Genomic DNA, 19,738 nt, shown 5'->3' on the forward strand with positions numbered 1-19,738 from the left:
GACGTAGTTTACGATTTCTTGGGCGGATTTGCGGAGTTGGGAGAGGTGGTAGCGTGTTGTTTGGAGACGGTCGCTGTCTGTTGATAGGGCTGCTGCCTTAATTTTGTCCACTTTTAGCTTTCTTTTCCATGGAGGCTGTGTTGAGCATGAAGGGGGTTACTAACATGTAGAGAAATTCGGTTCAGCAGTAATCGGACGGCAAGGTAGCTTAGTTGTAGACTGCTCGATCCAGATACTCTGGTGTTCTCGTTATTGTTTCGGTGGAGGTAGTTCGGTAGACGATCCTCCCATTCGTCTAGGTCTGTTTCGAGACGGCGGATCTGCTTCCAGGTCTCTTTTGGGTTGGGATTTAAGTCATAGACTAGTGGTAGGACTTCTCCCAGGATTTCAGTGAGGGTGCAAAGGTGGATGAATGAGTTTGCAGCTTTGATGCGCGTGTCTGATTGGTTTGAATCTGTGATTATGTCCTCCAGCATAGGGATGGGCACGTCGTATCTAGATTTGGTTATGGTGGGACTGATGCCATGGGCAAAACTTGACCTGCGAGTTCGGTTAGTGGGAGTTATCACCAAAGGAGATAGAAGCTCACTAACCAGCGGTCGTGGATGACGACTGCCCACCAGAGACGAATGCGCAACGACTTTTCGCTTTTGGGCCGTCTCCAATTGGTCGGGTCACGATTTAGCCCTAGAGTCTGAGCTAGGGTAACTGCCCGGCCGTTGTTGATGGTGTTCACAAGCATGGAATAGATAGGTCGCCCACCCATGTCCAATAAAACCGAGTACATGGTTGACAACGCAGGCGCTAGAAAGTCCTGTTGCAAAGCCTCTACAGCCAGGTTCCATATAAAATACACGTCCGGCTTCGGAAATTGCCTGAGCATAGGCGAATGATGCCAAAGAACTAAGGACACGGAAAAGAAATAGCAGACTAGGACTGGTGACAGCTTGTCGCCGGCTTTATACAGCTCCATGAATAGTTGCTCATCAAGGAGAGGGAACGCCGGGTGGATCTCCTCGAAATACCTTGTCAATGTGAGTGGTGCAATAGATTCAAAGGGGTAGTTGGCTTACAATCGGACCAGCTCATCGGTATACGGTTGAATGACTTGCATCACTATCTCTTTCTGTCGCTTCCCCGGATTCGCTGCCATCGACAGGCCTTCTCTCCGCCGGGGAGCTTTAAGGTACACCATCGGAGTATCCGAGGACCCACTTCTTTCTCCAGTAGAAAGCGAACTGGTTTTAGAAGACATGTATCGCTCCAAGATTTTTATGTCTTCGGAGAGGACAGGACTGGCAAACATGGATAGTTCGACCTTAGAATGATCTTGGCCTGGAGAGCCATGATAGTCACGCCCGATATGTTCTTGGCCAACTTCTCCATCGGCCGGAGCCGGTGAAGGTACTTTATCAATGGGAGCGGAGGGCGCAATTCGTGATGTTTGGGGACGTCGCTGGTCATGCTTCACTCCACGGCGGGACCTAGAGGACGATTTAGGGCTACTAGATATTATACAAGGAACTTCCTGTAGGTTGCAGAGCACACAGGGTTGGTCTGGAGTTCCACCGGTACATCGACGCTTAAATCGGCGACAGCGTTCACACGCGGGGAATTTGTGGGAGCGGTATGGTCGTTGTTGTTTTTGCATGATGTAGGCCGCTATGACTGTAATTTATCTCTGATTTCCATCCACTGAACCTGTCTGAAAGTATACGCGACATTGGGGACAATATCTCGGTCGTATCCAGCGGAAATCCTCGGAGACGCCTCTTTCCGGCGGAAAAGATGTGGGGTAAGATAAGATAATGGCGACTGCAGCTCAACCACAATCTATGCCATCCATGCCAAGAGAAAGCTGCAGATAACTAAAATCCTTCTCGGCGCAGGGATAACTGCAGACTCTGGAGCTTGGAGGAAAAGTTGATTGTTGAGGCATGTGACTGTGTTTCATGTGAGGGGCCACCATAGCTGCAGTGTCAGGCAGGCATGGATGTATAATACGTTATCTCTAGCATTCATGATCCGTCATATTGCATGTATCTCGTGCTAGGACAGCTGGATCAGCCGAGCAAGTTGGCTTCCACCATTCTTTTCTTGGGATTCCTTTGCGCTTCCTGCTGTCTGCGCCGCTCGTCGTCACTGATGTCATCTAGGTTGGTCTCAACTGTGTCCAAAGCGGCCTTGACCTCCTCTTCGCGATTATCATGCCCAGCCACCGCCACCTCCAGGATATCCCTCTCCAGCCCATTGACCACCTGCCAATCAATCCCGGCAGCTGTCAACATCTTACACCCCTCTGAGCCACCGACAAATGTCCCCGGCTCCTTGACCCCAAAATATACCTTCTGGATACCCTTGCGATCCCCTTGACGAGTCCGGATAATCCTCTGTACACATGGTAGATTGCCCGACAGTCGCTTCCCGCATGGCTCCATTGTGACGTACATGACTAGCTTTCGATCTGTTTCAGATGGCAATACCTCCCACACGCGGTCTTCTGGCACGGAATGCACGGCGGCGTAGTTAGACAGACAACACTGTTCGGCGTGCGTATTACCCGCGAGTTCCATTGTGTAGCCAGTCGAGACGATCCGGTCGTCTTCAGTCTTGTAATCGCCTTCTTTGCGGGAGACGAGAATGGCGCCGACGCGAAAGTTGGTCGGGCGGGGTGGGGATTTTTCGGCCAGAGAGAGGCATTCTCGAAGATATTTGATGTGTGGAGATTGCATGATGGTAGTATATAGAAAAATATAGCAATGTTTCAATGAGAAAACAAAGATTTAAGGTATCAAGCTGGTATATACATCAGAGAACCGAAGTTAAATCAATTTAAGTGCGAAAGACTAAACGGAAATAGATTAAAGATCAATGACATCGAAGGCGGGGAGAGCTCCATTGGCCGGTCTAACCCTCTTGGGTAAGCAAAATGGTTTTCCCAATGGGCGCGTCTCAACGCGTCTGTTGCTGTGAATCAATTCACTTCAACTTTTCTGTTAGTGTTTTCTAGCCCTTTGCTCCTATTCTTTCTCTGCGCTTTCTGTCTTACTGGATCTTTGGAAGGCGGTGAGCTGTGATCATTCTCTATTATCTGATTTTCTTTTTCACACTTCTTTCTACGTTTCATTATGCCACACGAAGATGACGTCCCCGATATCCCTGAAGAGGCTCCCCTTGAGACCGACCTCTATGAGACCTTAGGGGTTCAAGGGGATGCGACAGCAGATCAGATCAAATCCGCGTACAGGAAGTTGGCGTTGAAGCATCATCCCGGTGAGTAATGTCCATTTACATACGCGTGGCTAAGTGTACTATATACTTGATGCTTCAGAATAAGAAAGCTGTGAACAATTGACCCGATTCTAACAACACAACAGACAAGGCGCCGGAGGATCAAAAAGAAGAAGCAAACAAGAAGTTCCAGCAGATCGCCTTCGCCTATGCGATTCTGTCCGACGAGCGCCGCCGCCGCCGATTCGACCTGACAGGGAGCACCGCCGAGGCAGTGGACGAGGATGACGACTTCAACTGGACAGACTTCTATCGTGAACAATTTTCAAGTGCAATCGATGTAAAGGCGCTCGACAAATTCAAGCAGGAGTACCAGGGCTCGGAAGAGGAAGAGAGCGACCTGCTCGCGGCGTTTGAGAAATACCGAGGCGATATGGACAAGATCTATGAGTCGGTCATGTTGTGTAACGTGCTTGATGACGATGAACGCTTCCGCGCCCTCATTGACAAGGCGATTGCCGATGGCAAGGTGGAGAAGTACAAGAAGTACTCCGAAGAGCCGGAAAAGAAGCGACAGCAGAGACTCAAACGTGCGCAGAAGGAAGCCAAAGAAGCCGAGGAGGCTGCTAAAGAACTGGAGGAGAAGGACGAAGTCAAGGGAACTACTAAGGCGAAGAAGGGAAAGAAAAAGAAGACCTCTGCTATGGATGACAACGATCTAGTGGCTCTGATTCAGCAGCGACAGGCTTCCCGTGCCGAGTCGTTCTTTGATCAACTTGAGGCGAAATATGCCCCTGGCAAGAAACGAGGGGCGAAGTTTGAGGAGCCTCCCGAAGAAGCTTTTGAAGCCACTGCAGCTCGGCGCAGCTCGAAAAAGAAGAGGGCTACATAAGTGACGCGCGTGGACCGAACTCCATTGGCTGATTTTGCACTTCCTCTTGCTTCTTTTTGTTTGTTGATACTAGCTATTGTTTTTCTGGTGCAGGAGTTCTGGGAGACCCCTATGGATATTTCTTGGTCCTACTGCTTGTTTTGATTTTAGGGAACCACATCGTCATACAGTGAGATTCGAACGACCTGGACTTTTCATGTTACAAGACATATGTCATAAAGACGAAACTAATGACTCCTTTTTTTTGTGTGGTAATTCTATTGAAGGGCATCTTAACATTATGATTAGCGCACCGTGAATCCATTGTTCTACATGTACATAGAGTCCCGACAGTTGTAGGTAATACGAGTCAGCAGTACCATCCCTGGTCAATTATTAGTATCTAAATCCTGCATGGAGAGGCGATGATTGGCAATGGCGTGAATGAACCATTAGGCTACAATTGATTCTCGTGTAACGGCGTTGGTACCCATTAAAATCCGAGTAAATTCACTGGGGTTAAGCCACCGTCTCGTCTTCAAGCACCTTGTGATAGACGCAAGGGATTGACAGTGACACCAAATGGGGGAGTGATACTAATGACATCGCCGGCATAGAGTTCAGCCCTTTTGACATTGGATCTTCGTTTCTTTTTCCTTATTTTTCCTCTAAATTATGTTTGATTCCTTCCCCCTCCTTCTGTTCTCCTCTCAGAAGCTCAGATCAAATCCCTCTCTCTCTCTGTTGCCCCGCCATAAATGCCCGAGCTCTTGGTGAGTGCCTCTTGAGTTTTGTGGGATCCTTTTTTTTCTTACTTTTTCTTTTTCTTTGCTTTTTGTGCTGATCCCCTTTTTTGTAGCGAAACCTTCTGTCAGATATCCTTTGCGGCATCGACTCTGGTTGCTGATCACTACGAAGTTTCTTTGATTCATTCCGTGGCCCGACGGTCGTGAAAAGTGGATTCCTCGGGGACAAAGAAGCAGAACAAGACCCTCTGGACTCTGGAGAGCTCCGGCCGTGGGTGCCAACTGAAAAAAGGGTCCCTTGCAGACCAACTTGCGAGCTTAACAACGCCCAATAATAATTGATTATATTGATTATAACCCCTCTTCCTCCCTGGACTGGACACCAATCGTCCGTCGCTTCGAATCACCACCACCGCAGTGGCGACGTCCCTCCCCCAAAACAAGCCTCCCAAGGACCATTGTGATTCAAGCCAAAACAAGTCTCCTCTTCTTGGCAGCGACCGGAGAGAAACTAGTGGAAGATCGCCCGTGATACACACGGCTGCCTACACGTGGAAGAGGAGTTGTTAAGTTCTTAAAACTACCGACTAAAGACGGTGGTGAGATTTGGATCGACTTGACATTTTCTTCTTCTTCAAGCAGCCCACAGTGTGGTTTTGTTGATCTTCTTCAGCCCCCCATTTGCACACGATACGGTTTATACTAGAACGACCAAACAGCGGCCGCCGCCGAATGCACAAGTGCGGACGCCCCCGTCCAGACCCGAGCTAAAGCCGTCATTAGGCGGTCGATCTCCACATTCCACAGCTGTTTGGCCAGCCTCTTGATTCTGGTACGACTCGGTTCTCCACAGCTTATCAACCGCCGCAGGCGGCGCCACACACGATGCAGCACTACTACAGTAGGAAACCCGCCGCAATGTCGCTGGAAACCGCTCTGGAAGAAGAGCGCCGTGAGCTTGTTCATGAATATGAAGGTCGCAACGGTGCAGGCTCGCGGCGGAACCACAGAACAACCCCGACGGCCCCGGCGCGGAGCCTGCTGGATATTGCTCCATCGCCTGGGGCCCTGCCTCCACGGCATGGGTCCATCGCCGGCATTGGCGTCGGCGTGACTCCCCCTTCCGCGCGACGCAGCTGGCATGAACCTCTAGTTACAACGACATCTAGCACTGCACCTCCTCCTGCCAAAAAACTTCCACCCCACGACGCACCACATCGGCCGTTGCTCCCCCGCCAATCCCGCAAAAGAAATCTTCCGCTGATTCCGAGGACGCTCCCCGCAGATCCAGCGACCCGCTTTCGGTCACCAAGGATAACAAAACCGATAATATCAGACCCCGGCCGAGTATTCGCTGGGACGATTCGGTCACAATGCCGCCTAGCGTCCTCTCTCAACGGCGTGCGAGCCAGGCACAGGAAAAGCCGCCCACCAAGGCTCTGCAGGGCAGGAACGCCATGGCAGCGGTGATGTCGGGTCTGGATATACGGGTCGGGTTGCCGAGTTTTACCAGAGGGAGAAGCTCATCACGGAACAACTCAGCGCGTGGGACTTCGTTGGACTCGCGCATGCCCCCAAAGAATCGCTGGCTCAGCCCGAGTTCTCGGAGCCCGGCATCCCAGTCGACCAAACCGACAGTAGAAAAGCCGAAGCCGACAGAGATGGAGAGTACTGGTAAACAGCAACCTGCTAGACCGGCAGCTCGCCGTCAATCATCCGACGACGATGTCCGTTCGCCAACGCTTGGAGATGAACGCTTGGAGAAAGACATGTACGACAGCGAAAACAACCTAATTGAAACCAGTGAAGAGGAAATTGATGATTCTACCTCGAGCGATGATGAGGCTAGTTCCGAGCGTGGACGAAAGAAAACCTCTGACCGTGCTCCTCCTATCGGGGACAATGAAACGAGCCTCTCAACGCCTGATTCGAAAGAGCGTATGTGTCCCTCTGCTCGCTTTTATCTCTTATAATCACTAACATAGCAATAGAAGCGTCGGCGGATAGCCCCGACGACAAATCTGAGAAATCGGAGTATACTCATTCGGCGAAACAGGGCCCAATCCCGAAGAAGCCTGAGGTTCATCCTCGGACAAGCTTCGACACTGCTTCGGCGGCCAATACCCCCTTTGGATCGGAAGATGAGGCGGAGTTGTCTGACATCAAACGGGCGCAGAAACTCGGAATCCAAATGTCCGCCATTGACAGTTCCGTGCACAATAGGTCTATCCGGACTATCATCCGCGGCGACTATACCGGCCTATCAGAACAAACGGAAAGTGGTCGTCGCCGCCAGCGCAAGTATCTGGTAACTACAGACCTCAGTGAAGAATCCGTTTATGCCCTGGAATGGACGATCGGCACGATCCTTCGAGATGGTGACACGATGTTTGCTGTTTGTGCTATTCATGAAGAGACCGGTGCGCCAACCTCCGTTCAAATTGGGGAGGGCGCCAAAGCTATGCAGGATGCTGCGGCCGTTGTGGGGTCGCAGACCGAAGAGACGGTGCAGCAATCGCAGAACGACTCGTCCACCAATTTATCTCGTGCGCTCTTGAGCCGACTGGGCTCGGGAACAGACAGCAAACCCAGCTCTGTAGATTCTCGGGGGATGTCCAAAGCGGAGTCCGAACGCGTTCATGCGGTTGAAGTTATCTCACAAACGTGTGTCCGACTCCTCAGAAAGACAGTGTTACAGGTACGGGTTGCCGTTGAGGTGATCCATTGCAAGAGCCCTAAACATATGATTACCGAAGCTGTACGTGGTGCAACTATGGACCTTTTCCCATCACTCTCTACTCGAAGCGACTGACATGTTTTTTGTTTTCTAGATCGACGGCCTTGAGCCAACTCTTGTCATTGTCGGTGCCAGGGGCCGGAGCGCTTTGAAAGGGTAATTATTAATCATCCTACTCGAAAGTATCTACAAAAGCTAATGACTTGCAGTGTACTTCTCGGGTCATTTTCCAATTACTTGGTCATGCATTCTTCGGTTCCGGTCATGGTCGCGCGGAAGAAGCTGAAGAAGCAATCCAAGACCAAGAAGACAAACATTCGTCTCTCAAATAATCTGTCAACACCCAAGAAACTAGCAATGGCAAAGATAGATTAGATTGACAGACAGCACACCTCTCGCGTTTGCATTTCGGATAGCTGGACGGTTTCTAGCCACACGGCGCATGTCTTTTTTTCGCTACAGTTTCTCGATCATTTACCTTCAATTCTCAACCTGTATGATTATGAATTATTGTTGCCATGATGGACGAAGGTGCCCGTTTTGCCTATCTTTCTTTCTATTTCTCTTATCAACTCACGAAGGTTGCTTTTCTCTTTTCTTTTCTTTTCTTTTCTTTTCTTTTCTTTTCTTTTCTTTTTCTTTTCTTTTTCTTTTCTTTTTCTTTTCTTTTTTGAGTGACGTCCCTACACGCATAGTTCCATGTGGTTTAGGGATCAGTTTGATATGACAACGATCAGCACAAGGATATCCTCATGACACTTGAATATCAGAATAAAACATAATAAGTTGGGACGAGTCCCCTAGGCCGCTAAAATTGTGTTTCATATGTTATGTAACTATGTGTACTGCGCAGTATGTTTGTAGACGATGTCATAGCTCAAGCTGGTATCACGTGCATGGGTCACCGCCCAACGACTGCGGAGACCAGCCATCATATCGGACTACGTACGATCTCACTTGGCCCCGACGTCAGGAGCTCCTCTTCCTTCACTCCCCACCCTCTCCTTCGCGGCCCCCTCCTGTATCCATTCTCGGCAGCTGGTCAGGAACTCTGCAGCCATGGCGTCCGAATTCGTTGACCCCAGAATGACTTCAGTCAAGCCTCGTATTCGCTACAATACGATCTCAGGTATTAACGGACCGCTGGTCATCCTGGATAATGTATGCCCCTCCACGGTTTCTTAGATGGCAAGCTGAAGAAGCTTGCATGTCAAGTAGTTATGCTCACAATGGTGTCGGCTTAGGTTAAATTTCCCCGATACAACGAGATTGTATCCCTGACTCTTCCTGATGGTACCGAACGGTCTGGTCAGGTCCTTGAGGCTAGAGGTATGTTGAGCTTATCTAGAAGAGGTCCATGCCGGATCGACCAGAGAAGCTAACTCGGATATTCGGTGAATAGGAAACAGAGCTGTCGTTCAGGTGCGAAATACTCTAGAGCCTAAGTCTTTTGATAACAGTTGCTTTCGGGCGGAGCATTAACGTGGCTTTCCGGTTAGGTGTTCGAAGGTACTCCGGGTATTGATGTCAAAAGGGTATATTGCAATCTTGGGGTGGTTGCACACCTGGCTGGATCGTCATGCTGACTTTGTCCTAGACCAAGGTCGAGTTCAGCGGCCACAGCTTGAAGCTGGGTGTGTCGGAGGACATGCTGGGCCGTGTATTCGATGGCTCGGGTCGCGCCATTGATAAGGGCCCTAAGGTGCTGGCGGAGGATTATTTGGATATCAACGGCCAACCTATTAACCCTTACTCGAGAGTACGCGCACGCTATACCCCGGTGGATTCGATGACGAAGCTATAGATCGCTAACGGGATGGTGTAAAGGTGTACCCCGAAGAAATGATCTCCACCGGTATCTCTGCCATCGACACTATGAACTCCATTGCTCGTGGTCAGAAGATTCCTATTTTCTCCGCTTCTGGTCTTCCGCACAACGAAATTGCTGCCCAGATTTGTCGCCAGGCTGGCTTGGTTGGCAAGCCAACTAAGGACGTCCACGATGGACACGAAGAGAACTTCTCGATTGTCTTCGCAGCTATGGGTGTTAACATGGAACTAGCCGTTTCTTCACCCGTGATTTCGAGGAGAACGGCAGTATGGAGCGTGTCACGCTGTTCCTGAACTTGGCCAATGACCCTACGTACGTTCACCATCAAATACTCGGGGTCCTTCTACGTTTATTATACATGCGATACTGACTATTTGCTTCAGCATTGAGCGTATCATTACCCCTCGTCTTGCCTTGACAACTGCCGAATACTACGCTTATCAATTGGAGAAGCACGTCCTGGTTATCATGACTGATCTTTCGGCCTATTGTGATGCTCTTCGTGAAGTCTCCGCTGCCAGAGAAGAAGTGCCCGGTCGTCGTGGTTACCCCGGTTACATGTACACTGATTTGTCCACTATCTACGAGCGTGCTGGACGTGTAGAGGGTCGTAACGGATCTATCACTCAGATTCCTATTCTGACTATGCCTAACGATGGTTTGTTTCCCTCCTTCAATCACAGAAACAGTCTGTTGACCTTGTATCAGATATCACCCACCCTATTCCCGACTTGACAGGCTACATTACTGAGGGCCAGATCTTCATTGATCGTCAGCTGTACAACAAGGGTGTCTACCCCCCAATTAACGTCCTTCCATCTCTGTCACGTCTGATGAAGTCTGCCATTGGTGAGGGTCGTACCCGTAAGGACCACTCTGATGTGTCCAACCAGCTGTACGCCAAGTACGCTATTGGACGAGATGCCGGTTAGTTACCCCCAGAATGAGTCCCAACGAGCCATACAGTACTGATGAAAATTATCGCAACAGCCGCCATGAAGGCAGTCGTCGGTGAGGAAGCCTTGTCCTCCGAAGACAAGTTGTCCCTCGAATTCTTGGAGAAGTTCGAGAAAACCTTCATCAGCCAGTCCCCCTACGAATCGCGCAGTATCTACGACTCCCTAGACATTGCTTGGAACCTGCTCCGCATCTACCCTAAGGACCTCCTTAACCGTATCCCTAAGCGCGTCCTGGACGAATTCTACGCTCGCTCCTCCCGTAAGATCGCCAACAAGGACACAAGGGACAACAGCGCTCCTGAACAAACTCAGTCGTCGACTGGTGATCTCATTGAGACCTAGATTCGATTTCATCTTATAAATGAACTGAATTACCGAAGATGAGAAGAAGGATGACGGCGGCGGGCGGTTTTCTTTTTATCCCGAGATATCTATTCGTGTTTGCTTTATCATTGCATGTTAAGCTATTCGTCTGTCTTTGTCCACTACGAACTTTGCATATACTCTTCGTCGTAGTTGTATATCATATAGCTCATATTTGGTCATTTCCTGGTTCATCCTCTCGATGACGCTGGATGCGTATGTAGGGAATAATCTACTGGTACCGGTGGGATAAAAGAATGAAGTGATAAGGAATGGAAAAAAGGAAAAACGAAAAGGATAATGAATCTAGACAACACCTCGGCTGCATGCTGGATATCCAAAACAGATCTTAAATACAATGAACCCCGAAAGACGTCATAATAAACGCGCTATGTAAGGAAAACTTTTCTCTTTATTTTATCATTGCTCATCAGCGAGCGTCTATCGAACCAATCGACCGTCGGACGATACGAAGCTCGGATATCTAAAATAGATCAGACCAATAGGTGTTTTCAGTCCCGCGTTTAGCACGCAAGCTTTTTTAAAAACGCAGATCCCAGCCGATCTGAGGACCCAGGCGGGGAAGTTCATCGGCAACGCTCTGGACATCCTTGTCACCTCTGCCGCTGAGGTTGAGGACGATGTTCTCGCCCTTCTTCATGGTCTTGGCGAGTTCCATGGCGCCGTGGATGGCGTGAGAGGATTCCAGGGCAGGGATGATACCCTCGCATTGGGCGAGGGCGCGGAAGCCGGCGAGGGCTTGGGCGTCGGTGGCGGCGACGAACTGGGCGCGGTCGCTGTCCTTCCAGTTGCTCAGTTCCGGGCCGACACCAGGGTAGTCGAGACCGGCGGAGATAGAGTGGGTCTCGGAGATTTGGCCGTGCTCGTCCTGCAAAACGTAGGTGCGGACACCGTGCAACACGCCCTTGCTACCGCCGGAGAGGGTGGCGGAGTGTCTGTCAGTGTCAACGCCGTCACCTCCAGCTTCGACGCCCAGGAGCTTGACGCTGGTGTCCTTGGAGAAGGGGTAGAACATGCCGACGGCGTTGCTGCCACCACCGACACAGGCGACGACTGCGTCGGGCAGCTTGCCGATTTGCTCCATCATTTGCTGCTTAGTCTCGTCACCAATGACGGACTGGAAGGTACGCACAATGGTGGGGTAGGGGTGAGGTCCAATTGCAGAGCCAATGATGTAGTGGGTGGTGTCCAGATCAACAACCCAGGCACGGAGGGCCTCATTGACGGCATCACGCAGGGTACGGCTTCCAGCATCAACAGCCACCACGGAGGCACCCAGAAGCTTCATACGGAACACGTTCAGGGCTTGACGGCGAACGTCTTCTGCACCCATGTAGACAACACACTCCATGCCGAACTTAGCGCAGACAGTCGCAGTAGCAACACCGTGCTGGCCAGCACCTGTTTCAGCAATGATTCTCGTCTTACCCAGCCTCCGGGCAAGGAGGATCTGGCCGAGTGCGTTGTTGATCTTGTGACTTCCAGTGTGGTTGAGATCCTCACGCTTCAGCCAGATGTTTGCGCCTCCAACATGCTCTGTAAGACGGTTGGCAAGGTGAAGGCTGCTAGGTCTGCCCATGTATGGGTAGTAAGAACGGTATTCCTCCCAGAACTTGGGGTCGTTCAAAGCCTCTGCGAATCCCCGCTCCAACTCGGCCAGACAGTCCATGAGGGATTCGGGAACATACTGTCCACCGAACTCACCGAAACGCTGCGGTTGCGCAGAGGGGTTTCCGCCATTGAGAGCTTCAAGCTGGTCGGCCAATCCCGGGCCCGAAGGAGCATCAACATCAGTGACAACGGCCGTGGGCTGGGAGATGGCCGGCTGCTCCTTCTTCTCCACGAAGTCGATCACATTGACCTGGCGTACAATTGTGCCCTGCGCATCCCTCTCGAGTTTGCGACCGGTAACACTGGAGAGATATTCCTCGGCATGCTTAGCCGCCTGACCAGCAGGGGCTTGACCCAAGACAGTGATAATCTGGCTGCCAATAACACATCCCTCAGCCAGATCCTGCACAGTCAGGAAGTGCTCGCGAGTACTGACACCGAATCCCAGTGCAGCAGGCACATTGCCAGACCAGTTGTGAACACGAGACAAGAGCTCGGGAAGGTTTGCGCTGAGCTTTCCGGTGGCACCGGTGACGCCCATTCTCGAAACGACGTAGATGAAAGAATCGGCGATCTTGCACAGGAGCTTCATGCGGGACTCTGACGTCGCAGGGGCAATGAGGGGGACGAAAGAAAGGCTGTGCAACATGTCAACACATTGCCATTTGAACAAGCAAACAGGGGATATCATGCGAAGACGTTCACTTACCCATTGCTGGTGCAGTGCTCTCTGAAACGCACAGCTTCCTCGGGGGGCAAATCGACCATAATGAAGCCATTGACACCAGCCTCCTTGCAGTCCTTGAGCATACGCTCCTCCCCATAACGCATCATAGGGTTGTAGTAGCCCATCAAAAGGATCGGCACTTTGAGACCTCTGCGGCGGGCTTCCCTAACCTTCTCAAGGACAATCGTGACTGTGACGCCGTTCTCCAATGCTTTGGTGTTAGCCTTCTGAATTGTCGGTCCGTCGGCGATAGGGTCCGTGAAGGGGACTCCCATTTCGATAATGTCTGTATACATCGCCCCATTGCGTCAGTGAACTGCATTCCAAAATGGGGCTGATAGGTGGCGGGGTATGGGGGAGCCTTCACGTACCGGCGCCTCCATTTTCCAAGCCAAGGAGGATATCCACAGTCTCCTCAACGGTGGGATATCCGGCAGTGATATACGCGACCAAGGCGGCGCGCTTCTCCTGCTTAGCCTTGGCAAAGGTCTGTTTGATGCCTTCCATGGTGTCGGTGGTGAGGGCAACGGTCCAGGGACAGTTGACTTTCCGAAAGGGCAGGAAGATAAAGGGTGAAGTGGATCCCCGGGGTGTCAGTTAGGTCAGTTAATGAGTGGAATATGAGGGGGGTAAATGGAGAAGGAGGAAATGTAGTCCCGGTCAAAGTCACACTGCGTTTTGAGTCATGGATCATCTTGCCTCTGTATTCAAATTGCCATCGCCCATGTCCCGCCGAGTCAGGTGATTTATGTGGCGATAAGATAAGCTCGGTCAGGAATTCTCTTCCCGTACCGTATGTATCGATTGTACGGTACCATCGGAATTACGGGATAGGGTCCGTGATTAGGGCTCGAGTTATCACCAAGTGCATGAAAGAAACAATCAGCTATTATTAATGGGCGGAATCTGGGTACTATACTATAAAACCATTCTCAAGTCAATCAATAACACAGATGGGGGTTGAATGGAATCGATCAAGCAACAAGATCAAAAAATCAAAAATCAAAATATAGCGGTATTCACAGGCGCCAAAGCTATGCATATATAGTGGAATCTCACCCAATCGAGATCGATCCAAATAAGTAAAAGAACACAAAGTCTGCCTGGAGTCTCACGGTGCTCAAGGCACAAGTGAACCACAGCGCATCAGAAAAACAAACAAGACCCATTGCACACACTTTTCCTTCGCCATCCCACCCACAAATTCCAAATACCCAGACCTGCGAAACCAAAAGGAACGACAGCAGCGCCATGCTATGCCAAAAAATAATTGTACAAATTCCGGAAAGGAGTGAAATCCCAATGCCCCTATATAATGCAAATGCTGGAGGGAACGGACAACAGATCGTCTAAAATGCGTCATGTCAACAGGCTTTAAATGACGAAAAGAATGGGGCATTAAGACATGAAGTATGAAAGGAGAGACGTCGATCATCCGAGTGATCATCATAGAAAACGCTGAAGCCAACTCGTAAGATATGATTATTGACCCAGCGCCGTGGCTTAAAAAAAGGAGTGACGATAATGGATATCAGGAAGGATAAGTTCGAACACACAAAAACCGAAAACGCCGTGCAATGCGATTGAAAAAGGGATGACGTATTATAAAGGTCCCAGCTTAATGAGACGGGTCTTGAACGGAGTATGACATTGGGGTCAAGTAGTTGTAGGTGGGGCCTCCATTTGTACCAGGAGCATTGATGAGAGGGTTGATCTCCCAAGTTCTGCTAACAGGTGCAGTGAGACCAAGTTGACTCTGTTGTTGGCAGACCGCTGGATAAGAATATGGGGCAGGCATAGGATGATAGGGTTGGCTAACAGCAGGTAACACAGCTCGTAGCTCATGAGTGCCAGCCATGGAATGCCCAGGGTGATGTGCTGGAGGGGAATAGGCTGCGGCTGCCACATGGGCACCATAGGTAGTTGATGGACCAGTGTCAGAGACAGACTGTGGAGATGCCGCGTTCGGAGGTTCGGTGCCAGAGTCCGATGCAGCTCCATTGCTAGTATAAGTTGAGCTCATGGGTGTGGGAAGGGCCCCAGCGGTCGAGGAGTAGCTTGCGGACTGTGACCCATGTACGTCAGTGTTTGCCTCAACGATGTGCAGCATAAAGAATCTACCACTTACGTATTTACCAATGATCTTCTTTAGAGCATGGCCGAGTATCCGCCAAGGGAATACCTTGACATCCTTCTCAATATTGCGCGGCTTCGGGGCAGGGAATCCCATGATCACCTTGAAGAAGTCCTCGCTATCGGCTTTTGATTTCGAAACAGTAAGTGGCCTGAAGCTTCCAGGTTCCTGCGGATACGATTCTTCTCTTCCACGGTGAATCTCACACCAACAAGGGACTCAAGGAGGTAGATGGTATCGACACTCGTGATGAAGCATTCATCTTTGCCATCCCAGTAGATGCAACTAATGCAGATACTGTTGGGAGCACGATCTTCAGGAGTAACTGGGTTAAAGTCCGCATGGATGGTGCTCCCACTTTGCATACGAGTGAATTGAACCAAGCGCCGCTTGGACTCGCGCTCCTCTTTAGTCCAGCTTTCTGTCATCGAGTCCAAGCTGCCATTCAGCTTCAAGACAGCCTTCGAGGGATACATGGCATAGGGGTTGAACGACTGAGTGTGATGACTAAGGCTGCTTGACTGTTGCAGTGTGGAGGTGCGAATAAGCGTTGGGTTAGTGATCCGCGCGGGGGAAGTTGGCTTTTGGTGGCGGAGGCCGTGGGCATAAGCGAACCCAGGAGCTCTAGAATCTCCGTGAACAGTCACGTATGAAGGACTCCATGAAGGAGCGAGGGGCGAGGGTGCTCGGATGTTGGACTGTGACGTTGCCGTTACAGTCGAGTAATGTGCTGGAGCAACTCGGGGTGATGAGGTCGAGTGATATGGAGCGACGAAGCCATTCATCGCAGGCAAAGATTGCAAATAAGGCGAATAAGAGTAGGCTGGCGGCTGCTCTTTGCCATGGATTGGCGGCCCCGTCGTCCTCTTGGCTGACCTAGGTTCCTCCGAGTATGACACGATCCTCTTTCGAGACTCGTCCGATGGCGAGGGATGGGAAGCGTTCTCATAGGTATACACACCAACCTGAAGGGTAGTGGAAGGACACTCGTTTTGGGCATTCATCGCCACTTGCAAGGGCACAGCGAAAGATGGGGAGCCCGTCGAGATGAATGGAGGGGTATCCACCGAGAGGGCATACTGAAACAAAGAGCCCTGGAAACCCAGGAAATGCGGCACACACTCGCACTTCTTCGAACCAAAAACCAGGTAAAGAGTTGCATAAGATGAAGTGTGAAGGTCATATGGGGACTGGATTTGCACAAACACCCGAGTCCCTTCTGATCCTCTTTGGGGAGAATAAGAGATCACCTCTGGTAGTTGACGGGATTCGCCACCTAGCATGGGTGACCGACTGTCTTCGTAAGAGCTGGCATATTCTTGATTTCCCATGTATGGGACACAGTCGGATATTTGACTCGCATGGTCGGCCATGGGGGATGGCACCATTGGTGTGCTCGTCACGTATGGGGCCTGACCAAAACTGGAATAGGAGGCACCATCTTGTACGGACCTAGCAGATTCGTAATCTAGATATATAGTCAGCAATCTGTCTCAAACAAGAAAGGGTGGCGCCACCAGGTTTCTCCAAATGAAGCACCGGAGGACCAGTCCCGACCAAACTTACCGAGCAAGGCAGCCTGTGGAGGCTTCTGAAGAGTAGACATAGACAGGATGGGTTCAGACTTGGCCAACAGGCCGTCTGATAGCGAACCGATAAACCGTGACTCTTCAGTGTCTGATAGATCTAAGGATTCGTCTAGAATCAACGGGGTTTGGAAATCAGGGTCGAACTGTGAAGGGAAGATGTTAACAAACGTCCAGTGTTTTTCGAGACAACAGGACAATTTGGAAATCTCTAGCGAGACTGGAATCTCACCGAGCTTCTTAAACACAACAGAAAAAAGCAAGGCAAGATGGTTGGAACAGGGACAATTGGGCAGCAAAAGGAGAGACAGGACGAAGTATATCGACGTACCAAAACACCGTGTGCCTTCGAGTAAGCCAGCTTGAAGGTGTTGCAGAGACTGCAACGAAACACAACCGCTTAGAAGCGAATGACAGCGAATTTAACTGGGAAAACGATAGGATGGCGGAGAGTCTTGAATTGCTCTCCGAGACAAAACGAGTGACGACACGAAGCGGCTGTCAGGCTCAACAAGGAATACGTAACAACGGGCTTCGAATCAACGGCCAGCATCCAACGACGGAGAGTGATACCGGAAAGGATGGCTGCAGGACGAGAGCTGGAGATAAGCCACGCTAACAAATGCTGCTTGAAAAGCCACCTATAGGGACCCAGTTTGCATCTGCGAAGGACGTATGCTAATCCCACGGACAGTCCAGGCTGGCGAGACACTGACTGAATTGCGCAGGCCAATCTCAACGAACGAGTGGTATCAAGTCGACGCAGACAGGAACGAAAGAGGTTTTACTCTTTGGAGCCAACTAGACCCAGGTGAACTGAAGGACAGCTGGGGCCACGAACTATCTAGCTAATGAGTACGAACCGTCCAGAGGTGAAAGGAATCGGCTTGCTGCATAAGCTAGTAGGATTGACCAAGAGTAATAAAGGATTCAAAACCGCAGGCGAGGCTAGCGGAAAGCTATTATGCAAAGTTCACCGTCACCAAATATCTGACGAAATAGCCTACGCCATAAGAATGTCAATAACAAACATCCGGGACTAGGGGAGCAAGACCACTCGGGGAAATGACAAGCACCTGGGAAAATCCATCATGGGTGCTAATTTTCCTTGGGGCCCTTGTGCCCCAAGGGCACGACCTGGGAGAAGCAAGGAGCCCAAAAGGAAGGGGACGGATGCAAGGCACCATGGCATCAGTGGCAAAGGGGATAATTAAACTAACCTTAAGAGATTACACTCGCCAGCGAATTTAAAGCCTTTGGATTCTCTAGGAGCTCACTTGAGAACTTTGCTGGGACTTTCGTAATCAAATGGTGCTGTTAACCGAGACAATGATTCACGATGCTGTAGGCCCAGATCGAAATAGGACGAAGATTGGTAGACGACCGGATAGAGGCCCACCCTTTGAAGGAATCGAGACCAGACAAAGGCTTGAGTACGAGAGTAGATGACGGAGGGGAGTCGTGGACTGGGGACACAACTTGACGATCTTGATGTCCCTCCCGGAGTACAAACGATGTTGCGGGTCCTTTCTCTATAGCTTGTGAGTCTTTTTGAGACCCGACAAACGGCAGTTGAATAGTGCGCACGGAATAAGTAAAAATGATTGTCAGTCAATCAAAAGTCAATACTCCTAGACAACCTTTCCTTCTTGTCGAAATGAGATGCCAAGGATGAATTAAAGGTCCGATTTGCACGGAATCGACGTCCAGGCAGAAGCAGGCAAAGCGAAAGTCGTCGAACGAAGAGCGAGCGCGATATCCCGTGATGGCCCAATAGTATATAGAAGTGCAATTAAAAACCGTCAATGCGTCCACTTCCTTCTTTTCCTTTCCCTGTAAACCTGATCTTATTTTCTTTTTTTTCCCCTTCGGCTTCTCTTCCACTGTTTCTGATTAGACCTTCTCGTATTTTCTTTTTCTTTTCCTTTTTTAAAATTGTTATTCTTCTTCGTCAACCAACGTAGCGAACGTTATATAGTTTCGAAAAAAACACAAAGCGAGTGTGGTGCGATGAAGCGAGTGTAAAAACGAAAGTAAGAGAAGCAGTAGTCGAATCCGTTCAAGGTGCCATAACAGGAAACCAAGAGGGGAGGGGGGAAAGGATAAGTAATAATAATAAAACGGGGAAGAGGAGGTGAGAAGTTTAAAGGGTTTAAAAAAAGAAAAGGCCAAACCAGACAAGGGACCAGTACGAGGTGACGAGAGATATATTATTTTTTCCCTTTTAGCACTAAGGCCGAGGGATGGGGTGGTTAAGGGCACTGGAAAAGGATGCTGGTCCTTAGTCTTAGTGTGGCGGGGATGCAAAGTAAGAAGGAACAGGTAAAGAATCGAGGGTGGTTATAGGCTGGTCAAAAGGCAGCAGTAAGATGTAGTCAGTAATACTGGGGCTTGAATGAGGTTGGTAAAAGTCAAGTCAGTATGATTCTTCTTATTATAATTCCTTCGAATTTTTTTCTTCTTTTTTACTTACCTCCATATTCTAGTTTATATAGATCAAGTATTTTTATTTCATTCTAATTTTCCTTCATGGCTCTTGCTTCATAATTTTTTTTAATATCTTTTTTTTAGATCACTTACTATAATCGTATTGAAAGATGGGTTGTTATAATTACCAGTACTATTATTGTTATGATTTTAATATATTTTTTTTAATCCGTTTAGTGATTGAGTATTATTGATTCTAATAATTTATCATTACCATTGCTAAACCAGATATCCATAGGTATTTCCGTATAGTAACGGAGGATGTATTTATGGAGCATGACCTCCCGGCGGAGCCATTACTAGTATAGTTAGTGATTCTGGTCGGATTGAAGGATAGTAATTGCTGGGTTTTTGCTCCAGTCGAAGGTTCTTGGGTTTTCCCTCCTCCACACCACATCTGAACCGTTACCAGTCCGTCCATGGAGAGCGTGAGA

At 49.7% G+C, this 19,738-nt stretch overlaps 7 protein-coding genes across 7 annotated transcripts; 3 read left to right on the forward strand and 4 right to left on the reverse strand.

Annotated features, from left to right (window-relative positions):
• Nucleotides 1–8: 8 nt before the first annotated feature.
• ANOM_010168 (Zn(II)2Cys6 transcription factor) lies at nt 9–1,651 on the reverse strand (the record flags this gene model as incomplete). Its single annotated transcript, XM_015555424.1, has 4 exons — nt 9–92; nt 165–540; nt 594–1,025; nt 1,074–1,651. 4 exons carry the CDS (start codon nt 1,649–1,651, stop codon nt 9–11), a joined length of 1,470 nt encoding a protein of 489 aa, XP_015402127.1.
• Nucleotides 1,652–2,063: 412 nt separating this feature from the next.
• Nucleotides 2,064–2,732, reverse strand: ANOM_010169 (putative DRAP deaminase; the record flags this gene model as incomplete). The annotated part of the gene is made up of 1 exon (XM_015555425.1): nt 2,064–2,732. One exon carries the CDS (start codon nt 2,730–2,732, stop codon nt 2,064–2,066), a length of 669 nt encoding a protein of 222 aa, XP_015402126.1.
• Nucleotides 2,733–3,028: 296 nt separating this feature from the next.
• ANOM_010170 (DnaJ domain protein) lies at nt 3,029–4,123 on the forward strand (the record flags this gene model as incomplete). Its single annotated transcript, XM_015555426.1, has 2 exons — nt 3,029–3,273; nt 3,378–4,123. Exons 1-2 carry the CDS (start codon nt 3,129–3,131, stop codon nt 4,121–4,123), a joined length of 891 nt encoding a protein of 296 aa, XP_015402124.1. The 5' UTR covers nt 3,029–3,128.
• Nucleotides 4,124–5,733: 1,610 nt separating this feature from the next.
• Nucleotides 5,734–8,185, forward strand: ANOM_010171 (universal stress protein family domain protein; the record flags this gene model as incomplete). The annotated part of the gene is made up of 5 exons (XM_015555427.1): nt 5,734–5,952; nt 6,018–6,786; nt 6,840–7,606; nt 7,680–7,741; nt 7,795–8,185. 5 exons carry the CDS (start codon nt 5,734–5,736, stop codon nt 7,958–7,960), a joined length of 1,983 nt encoding a protein of 660 aa, XP_015402125.1. The 3' UTR covers nt 7,961–8,185.
• A 463-nt stretch (nt 8,186–8,648) lies between these two features.
• Nucleotides 8,649–10,717, forward strand: ANOM_010172 (H(+)-transporting V1 sector ATPase subunit B; the record flags this gene model as incomplete). The annotated part of the gene is made up of 10 exons (XM_015555428.1): nt 8,649–8,746; nt 8,830–8,914; nt 8,988–9,007; nt 9,085–9,120; nt 9,183–9,344; nt 9,413–9,649; nt 9,691–9,728; nt 9,800–10,074; nt 10,125–10,343; nt 10,407–10,717. The coding sequence occupies exons 1-10, from the start codon at nt 8,672–8,674 to the stop codon at nt 10,715–10,717; spliced, it is 1,458 nt and encodes a 485-aa protein (XP_015402122.1). The 5' UTR covers nt 8,649–8,671.
• Nucleotides 10,718–11,279: 562 nt separating this feature from the next.
• Nucleotides 11,280–13,636, reverse strand: trpB (tryptophan synthase TRP5; the record flags this gene model as incomplete). Its single annotated transcript, XM_015555429.1, has 3 exons — nt 13,469–13,636; nt 13,080–13,383; nt 11,280–13,008 (listed from the first exon to the last, which is right to left on the reverse strand). Exons 1-3 carry the CDS (start codon nt 13,602–13,604, stop codon nt 11,280–11,282), a joined length of 2,169 nt encoding a protein of 722 aa, XP_015402123.1. The 5' UTR covers nt 13,605–13,636.
• Nucleotides 13,637–13,973: 337 nt separating this feature from the next.
• On the reverse strand, nt 13,974–19,296 carry medA (transcriptional regulator medA; the record flags this gene model as incomplete). Its single annotated transcript, XM_015555430.1, has 5 exons — nt 13,974–15,162; nt 15,226–15,356; nt 15,410–16,699; nt 16,798–16,963; nt 19,291–19,296. The coding sequence occupies 5 exons, from the start codon at nt 19,294–19,296 to the stop codon at nt 14,716–14,718; spliced, it is 2,040 nt and encodes a 679-aa protein (XP_015402121.1). The 3' UTR covers nt 13,974–14,715.
• Between the last annotated feature and the right edge of the window lie 442 nt (nt 19,297–19,738).

The sequence above is a fragment of the Aspergillus nomiae genome (genome assembly GCF_001204775.2).
Source record: "Aspergillus nomiae NRRL 13137 chromosome Unknown contig00480, whole genome shotgun sequence".
NCBI classification, from domain to species: Eukaryota; Fungi; Ascomycota; class Eurotiomycetes; order Eurotiales; family Aspergillaceae; genus Aspergillus; species Aspergillus nomiae.